Source organism: Pelecanus crispus, chromosome 7, assembly GCF_030463565.1.
Source record: "Pelecanus crispus isolate bPelCri1 chromosome 7, bPelCri1.pri, whole genome shotgun sequence".
Taxonomy (NCBI): Eukaryota; Metazoa; Chordata; class Aves; order Pelecaniformes; family Pelecanidae; genus Pelecanus; species Pelecanus crispus.
The window spans coordinates 49,508,926-49,522,465 of NC_134649.1; the positions used below are offsets into that span (position 1 = coordinate 49,508,926).

General features: G+C 41.5%; 1 protein-coding gene across 5 annotated transcripts in view; it reads left to right on the forward strand.

The window, feature by feature from the left end:
• The first annotated feature begins 1,645 nt into the window (after positions 1 to 1,645).
• ITPR1 (inositol 1,4,5-trisphosphate receptor type 1) overlaps positions 1,646 to 13,540 on the forward strand; it is a 166,471-nt gene continuing 154,576 nt past the window's right edge. For all 5 annotated transcript variants that reach the window (XM_075713784.1, XM_075713787.1, XM_075713788.1 and 2 more), the window contains exons 1-2: positions 1,646 to 1,737; positions 5,531 to 5,601. In XM_075713784.1, the coding sequence (XP_075569899.1) occupies positions 1,646 to 1,737; positions 5,531 to 5,601 (163 nt within the window). The remainder of the gene's footprint in view (positions 1,738 to 5,530; positions 5,602 to 13,540) is intronic.

Genomic DNA, 13,540 nt, shown 5'->3' on the forward strand with positions numbered 1-13,540 from the left:
GGCATGAGAATGTCTGTAATGTGCTTTTGACTGAATAATGAAAGTTGTGGTTCTTACCACCACCAATACTTCGGGGGGTAAGGCAGTGAGGAGGGATAGCTGTTTGCAGCTTTTTAGAAGAAAAGCACAGCTTCGGGTTTTTGCTTGCACTTTCATATCTGCATTGCATTATCGGCATCAACTTTTGAATCTCCGTGAATCTGTCCTTGTTGAGCTCCAGCCTTGCTTAACAAACTTGATCCTAACGCCTTTGGTAAACAAGATAATGTTCAGCGAAAGGGAATATTTATCCCCTGTACAATGTCAGGGCTGTGCTCCGTAATAAGCATGATTTCCTGCTGCTTAGTTCTCATGGTGGTAGACCATTTAAGACTGATTTGGGTATGATGTCTGAGAGGGCAAAAGTGTTTTCAATTATTTTCCCTTAAATCTGGGAGTCCGGTCCTGGGCAGAGTTCACTGGCAGGGCTACCTTGCAGAGCAAGTCACCAGCCTGCGAGAAGGAGCAGCTTGGAAAAGCCACGTTGCTGCCTGCTGTTTGAAACCTCAAGCACAGAAAGCTATTTCAACGTTTTGAACTCAGTGATCAAAAAGCCTGGCTTAGGAGGATCTCAAAGAAACCAGTAAATGGTCTTGGAAAAGACGTCTTTGAAAATTTATTCAGTTGGGCTTCTTTTTATCTGGGCTCACGTTGTTTGTCTCTTCTTTGTTGCCGTGACAGACAGAAACTCTCTTTTCTCTATTTATTTAAATGACAGGTAGGTCCTGTACCATTTGGTCTGGGATTTGGGGCTTTAAAGAAAATAAGGATAGTTCTTAATACTGTGGAAGTTGACAACACTAAGTGGCTGTCTCCTCAGTGTTACATTTAGGTGATCTATTTTAAAACCACGATTGAAGTATTGCTGACTTTATAGGGATTTGGCTTCCTGATGCATACATACTTTAAAGTCTTTGACTCTGAAAAACCTTAATCTTTACGTTTTTACATGCAAAATCTGTTGTCAGGCGTATTCAGTGGGCCTTCACCTAATGCTGTCTTTGGGACCGCAGCTGTAAACAGGTGGCTACCTCAGTGTTGGTCATGTCAAAATATTGACATGACCAAAAAATATTGATGTGAATCCTGTCAATATTTTACATTACCATTCCCACGAGCACCACTCCAGCACACCAGAGAATTTAAAATATGCTCAAACCGACCTTTGATTCTGACAAAGACTCTGGCAAAGAAATGTGTTGTGATTTAGAGGGTACAAATAATATGTCTTAAACTGAGGCAGCCCGCTCTTCTTCCTCCTTTCCCTCTCGCAGGTGGGATGAAACGGGTCGGCACGCCTGGACTGAAATGGCTCTGAGCATCTGCTGGGACGAATACGGCTGCCCGTAAAACAGTCCCACACCGAATGGGATGCCAGTAGCTGCTTGTTTTTCCCCTAGCTTATTTTTCTAAGCAAGCATTTTGACATGCTGGGTTTTCTTTGAAAGCTGAAATTCCAGTGCAAGAACTTTTTCATTTTTTCAAATAAATGAACAAACAAAAGCGAAGGGTCCTGTTGTTGTAACCTCCAGTAGCTTATACCGAGAAATTCTGCCTGATAAATGGTAACATTGTGCTTTATTCTTCTAGGGGCGGTAAGCCAGAGATGACTGACAAGATGTCGAGCTTCCTTCATATTGGAGATATTTGTTCTCTCTATGCAGAGGGCTCAACAAATGGATTTATTAGCACTTTGGGGTAAGAACAGCTGTTCTCTTATACTAGAAACATCCGTGAGAAGGACTAGCAGAACCCAGCTAGCTATCCTGTGCCTGACTCCCCGGAAATAGAGGGTAAAGCAAGGCAGCTTTATGTACAGATTTGGCCCTAAATTTAAAAATGACCTGAAGCTAATATGGCAAGTTAGACATTGGGAGGATGGAGAGTGTATCGATGGCTGTGGTGTGGTTTTGATATACTTGGTGGGGAGGAAGAAGCTTGTCAAGCGAAGGTGTGGGTAGAGGGAAAGAATGCAAGCAAATGATTTTCATGTTGTTGTCTGTCCCGTGTCCATCCGTGTGTCCCGTCCTGTCCCTCCCTGCCTGCCCCCAGTCAGGAATGAATAGGCCCCAGTGCAATCTGCTGATTGGAAAAAAAAGACATAGCATAGGCAATGTAAGTGGATTAAAAAAAAAAAAAAAAAAAAAGAAGCCTTGAGCCAAACCATTTATATACCACTGACTGACCACTATGACTAGTTTTGTCTTTTCTTGCAGTATTTGAGGTTTCTCGTACAAACAGAATTCTTCTCTGGTCAAAGGAGAACATGTTTTCAATCTCCAGCTTTGCCAATGGCCAGCAGCCCGGAGCTGCGGTGGGAGCCGTGCCTTGCCGGCTCCTGCCCCCGGCGTGCTTCCCCGCAGAGCCCCTGTGCGCTTTCTTCTGCAAAGACCTGAGAGTGGGTGCTCTGGAGGAGAGTGCCTCTTGAGCAGTAAGAAGTGTATGCCACTTCATTAAACGGAAAGTAGCTGTTCACGTAGGAAAAGGAAGAGTTTGCAGAGAAAAGCCGTGGAATTAAAATACAGCTCTGCTGAGTGACAGGGTATGTTTTATTCTGCTCAACTGCTGCTGAGGAGAAATCTCTCCGAACATCAGAAGCTGGCAGTGGAGCTGTGTACTGTTTTGGAAGACCTTGCAGGGGGCTGGATGAGAAGCTCAAAGAGCACATCTGCCACCTTGTTTCAAAGCAGTGAGAAATTAGAGGGAGGGAAATAGCATGCATGACACATTGCTGTGGTACTTCAATACTGAATGACTAGCAAAGAAGCAACCAGGAAGCTTGATGATATGGTGAGTGGGCGCGCACACAACATGCTCTTTCTCATTTCCAGTAGCCATAAGGGCCTCAGGGTGGGTACAGTGACAGCAAATTTTTTGATGCCTACTGTCCAGATGCATCTGATAAATGGAGCTCCCAAGCAGGGTACAAAGACAGCATCCTGGTAAGTCTCTCGGCAGGAAACGATGGGCTGGAATCTCATCTGAGTGACTCCAAACTAACTTGTAGGTTTAGTCCTCTAGCTATTAGGATTCTGGAAAATAAGGGGGCAGAGAAGGAAGCAGACACTGAAGATGCACCATGATCTATTATAGGAAAGAGAAGAAAATATGGGATGCTGCCAGAAGGGAAAGAAGGTATGATAAAAGCAAGGGATGTAGTAAGTAGGGTTGGTCGAATAGTATTTGGCGAATGTATTTGACAAATTTCCCAGGTACTCGTCAAATATGACATGTACACTCTGCAGTATTCGATCAGCTGTGTAACTGGCCAAATACTATCTGCTGAAAACTGGCAAAACGAATTGAGCGATACTATACATTTGGCTATTTTTTTTTTCTTCCTAGTATTGAAGCAAGTTTGGCAGTAAATAATTCCAGAACAAGTAGAAAGTTGTTGTGTTATGTTTAATCCCATACAGTGCATGATGAACAGTATGCAGTGGCTGTGGCTTTTGATGGCATTGCTGAGCAGATATTTTTCACCATGGGTAGTCCTTTCAGACATTGCAGGCCCTAAGCACATGTATATTCTAGGCTTGATGAGATGTTCTCATGGCAGGTCTAAAGATCCCTTAGTGTTACAAGCGTCCTCTTTGATTTGATTAGTACTGCTTTAAGGTAACTACATTATATAGTGGCCACACATCTTCTGAGCCTGATTTGAGCCAGAAATCCCAATTGCTATGTGAAACATGAAATGCATTATCATCTTAATAAGCCTTCATAATCAAATTAGTTTTGTTCCATATTTAATTTAGTCTTTGTCCTGGAGAAAATTAAAGAAGCAAAGGAAAGATTCGGTGTAATTGTGCTCTATACCATGTGGAGTTTTGACAGTCTTATGTCATAACAATGTGTAATGACTTGTTCATGTGGTTAATGAAGGTTGAGAAACAGATACCACTGTACATTCTAATGTCGTTCTAAATCTTTGAAGAGCGTTCCTATTTACTATTCCTATGACATGACTGTTGCTTAATCAGGACTTTATTCCTGCTGTTTCCCAAACTCAGTGCTGTCATCGTTACGATTACCGGTGTACAATACATCCTCTTTTGTGGGTTTTTTTCACCCTGTAAAATTTTTTTCTTAGTAGTTTGGGAAGTTCCTCTTTACTTTCAATTTAATCTCAGGATGAGAGGGATATATTGCACTGAGATTATCTCCATGTGGGATGATCAGAATAACCCATTTGACTTGATATTTTTTGGCCCTTTGTTCACTAGAAGCAGGTGTCTCAGTCAGCTCAGGTATTAATACCACCATTCTTGTTGGAGCACATATCTGTATATATAATACTGAATAGGGAGAAAATCCATGGGGAAAAAGCAATTGACTCTGAACGTTTGCGTATGCAAATTTTAGATGCATAGAACTGTTGAGTCCACTTAATGTCTCTGATCTCTTGATTTTTATGCATTTCATCATTTTCCATAATTGTTGTCTCAAGATGCTCCCTGCATGTAACCAGCCTCTGCAAGGAACAACTCTCATATTCTAGGTCTCAATCTTTCTCAAGTTGATTCTGCATGAGAATGGACCCCTCAAACCTTTTAAGACCTTGGCGTTTTTACTTTCTACTTTTGTGTAGAAAGCCTCTTTGACAGATTGGTTTTAAGGGGCCAAATTGAGTCATTTAGGATCAAATCACAAACTACAAAATATTTGGTTACAGTTGCATTTTCACGATTTGTAAAGAGTGTTTGGTAAAAGTGCGATTCCATGTTGATCCAAAGCATGCTAAGGTCAGAGCATTGGTGACAGCTGCATCTTAACTATTTTTATTTATTCTGTGGGATTTGAATTGACCCTGTGGGGTTTTTGCCAATGTGTATTCATTCTCAGGAGAAGCTCTGTCCTGGCATTCCCTATTGGAATCCCTTGGGTTCACTTGTCCAATTCACCTCCTTCATGGGTAGAACAGGAGGAGGTTAGTTCGATCCCTTGACTTATCTTGCGTTTATGACTGGTGAGCAGGAGGGCGTATTTATGCCTTCCTTTCTCTTGGGAGTCAATTTTTGTTGTGGCAGTTACCGTTTCTGCCTTTTCTTAATACTTGAGGGGTCACAGGGGCACTGTCCAGTTCGCATAGTTGTTGTATTTTCCTGTTCTCTACCCTTCATATAAACACATTTGCAACATTATTCAAATCTGTCCAAGAGGCAATAATTGTTCTAAGGCTGTCTGTCACCTAACTAGAATATGGGCTGTTCTGCCTGCACCTCAAGGAGGGGACATAAAGATGATGCAGTATACAGGAGCAATGACTTATCTATTGTCCCACCTATCCAGGAGCATAGCTCTGGGCAACAGTAAAAATTAGCTGCATGCTTCTTAGAAAGATTTGGCATAAGTTGGCATTTGGGGAATGTCTTCTGCTGAAGTGGCCACTTGGATAAAATACTGCAAATAAACGACTTTGATTTTGCTAACAAGGATGTAAGCAGTTGCAAGGGAATAGAATCTCACTTTACTTCTCATTTCTTTGCAGCCTTGTGGATGATCGGTGTGTTGTACAGCCAGAAGCAGGTGACCTTAACAACCCACCCAAAAAATTCAGAGGTACGTTTATTAGACAGCTTATTACCCTTCTGGTTGGAAGAAGTCCTTCATTTTGTGCATCGCATGTGACTGTTTTTGACCTCCGCGCTTTCTATGGAATATTTTAGTGTCATCTTCCATGAAGGGCAACTCATGGAGAAGAAAAAGTCTATAAGTATGAATGTCTTGTGAAGTGAGTTGTGGGACTTAAAAAGAATGCTTTGTGAGGGGGTGGAGATGGGGTTGCCAGCTGAGGTTGGCTTTCAGATCTGTCCAAGCTTACAGGGACTCTAAGTTTAATTTCTTTTTCTCCGTGCTATCATACATGCCATTTAGTACCAAAACTATCTCAGAGAAGAGGAAGATGAAAAGGAGCCAATGTTTGTAACAGCTATTGTTGTTTGACCTATTAGACATTAACTACGTTTGACTTTGCTTTCATTGTGCCAGGAAACTTCTGCTTAGTGATAAGAAATTAATGCCTACTTCTTTGCACAGTTTGGCTAGGGCTGATTTGTTTAAGAAAAATATCAAATGGGAAGAGAAGCACTAACTGGGATTTTGTTTCGAAAAATATTCTTCGATTCTTCTTTTTTCACTCCTTGGGTGCATCTTTTACCCAAAGGATAGCTGAAATATTCTAAATATTTGATCTACCTTTTATTGCTGTTTTAAGATGTAGCAGCAACTGTTTGTCTTGTTCCTTTGCTGGATAAATCTTGTTTCCGTAGTTATGCTTTGCCTTTACCAGGGGCTTGGGATTACCATAATTCTATTCAGGTTTGGCCAGAACTGCAAGTGATTGCCCTTGAAAATTGTATTACCTTCTGTACTGCTGGTTTTGTTTGCTGCTGTTTGGGGTTTTTTTTTGTTTGTTTTTTTGCTATGACATGAAGATGTCTCATATCATGAAACTCTCTTTTTAGAATATTGCTGAAGTCTGTGAGTTCTTGTTGTTTTTTCTCCCTTTTTACTGGAAAACTAAATAGCTGATGATTCAAATACTTGAAGAGGCAACCTGGGGAAGTTTTAGCATTCAATGTTAAGCTCTCCAGAAAAAGAACAATGGTGTTACGTGAACTAGAGCCCTGACTCTAGGCATTTCTTGACGTTAAAATGATATGAAGGAATAAAGCCAGGTTTGACTGAGACTGCTGGGTGTAGAAGGAGGGGAGGGGAGAGGGAGAGAAAAGAATGAGAAAAAGGCAGTTCTTGCTAGCACAGTTTAGGAACTGCAAGTACAGAGACATTTGTCTGACATAAAACATTGTGGTTAGACATTGTAAATGTTCTCATATTACTTATAATTTATACATGGAGAAAGAATGGTGTGAACCTTTTCCAACCTTTGTAGTTACTTCACTAAAGCTTTCATGGGGAAGTTTATGCTTAATGGTAAATGGCAACAAGAGTCATAAAATTTTAGCAGGCCTTTCTGTTATTTATACACATGCTTTGTAAGTGTAGTCTAAGATAAAATCCTTTCCACGATAAATATGTTCAGAAGAAGTAATAATGAAGTTTATTGCACCATCTTCAACACAAATGGAAAACACCCTTTTTTTTTATTATTATGAAGCAAAGGCACCCAGAGGCTCGCCTGGGGTGTTGCATGGGAAGTGTCTGGCAAAGTCAGGAATGGCAGCCATGCCTCTGCAATCTTGGTGTTTTTATGACTCCTTGCAAAAATACCTCCTTTGGAAATGGAACACAAGGTCTTCCCTAAGGTGCTTTTATCCCAACAGTAACATTTACATCTGGGATACAAAGCAACTGTGGGCATCTGGTGGATGTAATTCAGTAGTCCCAATATTTAGTTTTGTCATACTTGAGATTTAGTCTTCGTGGCCTTGGGCAGTGTCACAGGTACAGCAGATCAGTAGCACAAGATACCTTTTGCGCAGCAGCAGCCTGGAAATGTTCTAGCATCCGGTAAACTTTGTACGTGGTGCCCACGTTTGTTCAGTGATTTCAGATAGTCCATACTGGTCATCACAGCCGATGGGATCGCTGCAGTTTGAGGCCTCAGAAGAAGCGTGATCTTGGTTTGAATTCAGATAGGTGCGAAACACTGGCACTGGTAAGCGAGAAGTAACTTTTGAAAATCTCATTAGAGCAGGATGAAAATTAGTCAAATGTAAGTGACTTACGTTATAGCTTTACACAGTACTGGAAAAACACCTCTGTGCTATAACCTGTTTTAGATCTATGTGCGAATCCCCTTTCAAGCGAGCTGTGCTTTAAGGTGTCCAGACGCAGGTCGGTCAAATCTGAAGTCACCTTCTGGGAGGAACACTGAACCTGTGACTTCGTGGCCAGTCTCGACGATCTCACTTCGGGTAGTATTTTTAAGAAATGTAATTCTGAGCTTCTCTGAGCAGATCTGTCTTCTGTGGGCAGATGTAAACCAGTTGTAAATATAATTTTCACGCTTAATCAAAGTGGTGAGAGAGACCTAGAAGCAAGATTCACTGCTTAGATATGCATACATGACTCTAAGGAAATGCAGTGTGAATCTAAAGCATATATATCCAGTAGCAGAATTAATCCACCCTACTTTTTTCTTGGCCATGGGTGTCTCAGGTTTTAAAAAGTCTTGTTGCCTAGGCTACGCTTAATGAGTTGCATCTCGTGGCAGCAGCAAGCCTCTGGTCTAGAGGGTGGTAGTTTGTCTTTCCTCTCTCTACTTTAGACCCCTGAAATGCAGCAGAGCTGCTGTGCACGGAGTGGGGGTGTGTGTGCACCATCCTTCTTCCTGGGGAGAGCCCCTCTCATGTGAAAGGCGCTTGACAGTAATATTTAGCCGTGAGTATATGCTGTCACTAAACGCCGATAACCTGCTTGTGGTGTGAAAATAGTCCCCGCCTGAGGAATGCGTTTCTAAAAGCAAGCACTAGCACTCCGTAGCTGAAACGGAGGTGGGCTTTGTGTGCTATAAGTCACTCCTTTTAAAAATGTTGGCTTCAAGTTGTCCTAAGGAAGATTCAGCGAGGGAAGCTCGATGTGTGTTTGGACGGACTGGGTTGAGCAGAATGATTTGCAGCGGCACGACTGGAGTCGGGGATGGGAGCGATAGAGCCTTTCAGTCTGCTTGGAGGAAAGCGTACAGAGGTATCCTGAGGACACGAGGGCTTGCTTTGTTGACAAAAGTTGTGGAAAAAGTAGGCTGGCAGAGTAAGCTGGTGGTGGTGGAGCCCTGAGAGGGATGAGATGCAAGAGGAGGCTGAGAGTAAGATGGGATAGAGTTCAGGTAAGATTTGGAGTGTGGTATAAAAGTATAAATGAGGCATTAAAAAAAAAATATATATATATAATTCAGAGGGTGTATTAGATAGAAAAAACTGAAGTACCGGAGTTGGAAAGAACTTGAAGGAAAGATACTAGTCCAGCAGCCTCAAGTTACTATGAGTGTTTACCGGTAGTTATTTCACCTATAAAATGCTGTGGTGCTTCCAGGTCCTTAAAATACTAGTTTGATCACTTGAAGGTGTGAAGGCTGATATTTTTTTTTTCCCCCCCTTCCTTTTTCCCATCCCAATCAGAAGCAGATAGCACCTGAAGTTAGTGGTTTGAGGTTGGATGGTAATTATGGTCTGTGAGATTTCAGTGGATTTTTTTTTTTTTATTCTGGCTTTCTAAATCCACTTTAAATGTAGTTTGGGTGTGTTGGTGTTTGGTTGTTTTTTTTTAAAGTACAGTGTTTCTCTGACCCTTCACGTTTTCAGCTCCAACTAATTCAAAAGTCCTCCTAAAACTGCCTTGCAAAATGTTAAGACTTAAGAGTACATTCATTAGGGTGTTTCTTTTTAAAAATGTTAATACGAAAATTCTTGCAAAAGACTATTTTACTTAACTGGTCTGAATATACAGTGTACAGATGAGATTCCTGGAAAAAGTCCCAGTTGTACGAGTCTCCAAAAAAAGAAAGAGTGTGACAGTTCCTTGGTTATCTGCACTGCTTTGAACAAAAAAAGATATTTTACTTACTTTATAAAGCTGGAATCGCTGCTCTAATTGCCGTCTTTGAGTATGACTGTGCATCTGAATAGTGACTATAAATGAACATCCTTTTAATATGCATGGGCTTATGTGGAAAGTATGAACTACAGCTGACCCTCTAGCTAGGCTAAAAGCACCAGTGTTTCCTTAGAAATCATTCGTACTGAAATGCACAGAGCCCTTTTGCAAACGCAAGTCAGACCCCGCAATAGCGGCGAAGCTGAAGCAGAGCCCGGGGTTGAGAATTTGGGGCTCTCGCTGCTGGCTCTATCAAGTTAGTTTGTGTGCGCTTTTGCAGCGGTTTTTATTTGTGTTCGTTTTGTATTGGAGCGTAGCGCTGCGCTAAGCCAAATGTGTTTGCTTAATGCAAGACACTGCTACTACACCAAAACAGTCTGTCTGACAGCCTTCTCGGGAAATTCCTTACAGCTCGCTATTTGGGATGCAGATCTGTCTGCCAGGGATCCAGAGGCTTTGCAATGGCTGCATGAAACGCAGGGAAAAAGGGCACTTACTGGGTTAATTTGTCCAGCAGCTACCTCCTTCCAGAACATTGTTTTAGTAGTTGCTGGGCAACACTCTTTTTTTGGCAAGATGTTCCAAGGAATGAACCCGTATCTTAGACTTAAAATACCCTCATGGTGAAGCAGAAGATGAGTCGTCGAAATTCGGTTTGTTCTTTTGATCCTGATCCATCCTGTATGCTCTTGCTGAACATTGCCTTCACGAAGCCTTGGGTTAGGCTTGTCCGGTGGTGGTAGGGGCTGGCGCAGAGGGTCTCGCCCTTTGAACTACAGCTTCATCTTCGGTAGAAGAAATGACCTGGGCGCTACAAAGAAGCTTTAATATATATATATTTATATGTATAAAAAAAGATAAATATCTCTCTCTACACACCCCAGTTCCTTTGATGGATTTCTCTGAAGTTCGCATGGTGCTCAGCATTGATGAAAGTCAATACGCTTCTCCACAACAGGAATGTTTTGAGTTATGTTGTGTTCATAGCTTTGCCATCTATCATCTGAAGCCTATACGCTACTGCTTTGTTTAATATGAAGGAAACCGTATAATTTATGTGGTACTGATAGAGGCTCTGGAGTTATTTAGCCTTATTTAGCCAATGCAAGCTTGTTTATAGTTTGGCATTAAAACGGAGATTAAGGGACTCTTCAGTTGAAGGGTCACATACATAGTTTGCCCAACACTTCAGAATATTAAAAAACAAACTAAAACAAATACCCAGATTCCTCTGCCTGTTAGTTTTGGAAAAATCTTAGCAGCATATAGAAGTTCACTTTCATCAAGAAGAATTTTTTGCAGTATAAGCCATTAGGTATCGTGTTCAGCTTCAGAGAAGTGTATAGCCTCAAATCGTATTGCTCTCCGTATGCTCTCCATGGATACTTTTCCAAATCTACTCTGGTGAAAGCAATTATATCAGCTGAGATTGCTTTTTAAACTTTGATGTGAAATAGTCTGAATTGTATGACTTTCTGCATACATTAGATGAGTCTGAGTGGGTCTTTTGCAGAGGTTTGAGGGCATGTTCCTGGAATGATGGAGGGAAGAGGGGTGACAGACCTGGGCAGCATGGCCAAGTTTAGGCTCCTTTTTCTCTTTGAACATGGAGTTTCTAATGCTGGTGAAATGTTTGGAAATATTAATTATTAAGGTGCCTAGATTCCTTTAGGGAATATTTAAACAAATGTCTAAATACGGCCTTTTTCACTCTGACAATCATGTATTAGCAGATAAAATAGCAGGATTCCTTTTTTGCTGGAGGCAGAACTTTTGCAAGTGCTTGAGTGCTGGGTCTTGAAGAGAAATAGAAAAGTTACTCCTTTTCAGTTTTGAGATATCCAGGACCGGTTAAAACGCACATGCTGAATACCAAAAGTAGGAAGTGGGGCAACAACAGTAAATACCTACTTAACTAACTTCCCTGTTTTATGGCTAAACACCTTATGTTTCTTAGCCCCTTTGCAAAAAGAGTACTAATACCATGATTTAGTGTAAAATCAAAAGAAACTTTTGGGTTGGTGTGATGGAAGAGAAAAATGATAAAAATACAGTTGTGCCTATAATTTTCTTATTTAAAATTGAAGGATTGGTCATTTTGAGTAGAAAAAGATCTTTCTTGCTGAATTAGGATATAGTTAAAGTATCTAAAATACACTTTCGCTGCCTTGATGAGGAATCCTTTAGTATGATTCTTAGTATTTATAGAACCGTACTAGAAAACTGCCAACTGCTAGTACGCATTTGAATTTGATGCCCTTTACACGATGAAGAAATCCTGAGCGCTCTCTCTAAAATATGAATCTTTAGCCCACAGCATCCTACGTACAAACAGATGTTATAGACAATTGTCACCGTGGCATTTAGGGATTTAAAAAAACCTGGAAAGTCAGAAGTGTTGCATTTTCATACAGAGAAATGTGCTTTATATCTGCTAAAGTTTGGAAAACCCTGTGAGAGAGAGTCCTAATCAAGAGCTGATGCACCACTTACACGAGGGCACCCCAGCATCCTTCCCCTCTGCAGGCGAGAGGGTGGGCAATGTACGCTGCCTTCTCTGCTGGCCCTTGGTGACTTGAGGAACATCATGAGCACCTCATCTCCAGACACTTCTAAGCGCAGGTTTTGTGGTAGTGCCAGGCTCATCAATGGTTACTTATATGGCTTGCTATATTAGCAAGCAGAGGAAGAATTGGAGCTTTCCTGTCATGAGCACAGCTGTAGAATAGGTGTTATAGTAACTCGTGTAGCTGCTGTGTCCTGTAATTTATTTAAATGTGCAAAAGTAGCTTGCATTGCTTTGAAATCCAGGAAATTGCAGGAACCAAAGGGAAGCTTTTTTTTTTTTTTTTACACAGGAAGGTAAGTATGTCCATGGAGAGTGAATCGGAAAGCTGGTTTTATTTAACTTGCCATGTCTATTGCAGTGTGGTTCCTTACTGTCCTGTTAAGCAAGACAAGTGTGTAGTCCCATTCGTAGCTATGCGTGCTGAAGCACCAGGAAATCCTAAAGACATCCCAACTCCATGATGCCAATGTGCTTTGCTGAAACAGCAGTTAAATGATTGGCTAAATAATTATTGGTTTAATTGAGAAGGTTTAGCATGGGTTTGCTGTGTCCTAGTGATGGGTACCAAGACCGTAATGGGAAAGGTCTCTATGGCACAGATTACAAGAGTCTCTGTTTAACGTGGCGTTAAAATGTTGTCGATGCTGAACAAGAAGAGCAGCCAGGTCTGTGTGGGGTACACGGCACAGGCTGTGAGGACTGGCGGGGTTGCGTTTGCATGCCAGTCTGTGGTCAAACAGCTGCCTGCCAACTTCTGGTTTTAAAGTACTTTCATCTTGGATGTTTTGCATCTAGATGAGGCAGAGCAAAGCCCCTTTGAAATAGAAAGTGGCCATTAATAGGCATAACTGGAGCGCTGTATGAAAACCGCAATCTGTTGGTTAAGGTACTGCACAAGAATGAGGAGGGGGCTTAGCTGAACTCCTAGTGTGAAGTTTTGTGATCTGTGCACTCCGTTTGCCCATCTAAAGAATGCAGGTGGTAATCCTGTACTGAGGAATCATACTGTGCAGGACAACAGGGGAGATGTGCTGGTGTGGTGACCATGTCCTAAAAATGAAGAAATAAGCAAAGTGCTGGTTTGAACGTTCATTCCTTCTCAAGAGCTCTCACAGGTCTGAGCTTTTTCCCCTGTGGAAAGTTCAGGGTATTTCAGGTAGGATTGAGGGAGGGATTGCCAAAAAGCAGTGCTTAGCTATTAAGTGGAACAGTACTGTTAATAAACCTAGCCCCAACCTTGTAGACAAAAGAATACTGTGGCTTTGTTGCCATAGTTTCAGTGCAAAATCTGACCTTAGCTACAATAACATTCGGTTAGAAAGAACTAGCTAATCAGTTTTCTAAAATTAGTGTGTTCCCTAGTACATAAGCCAG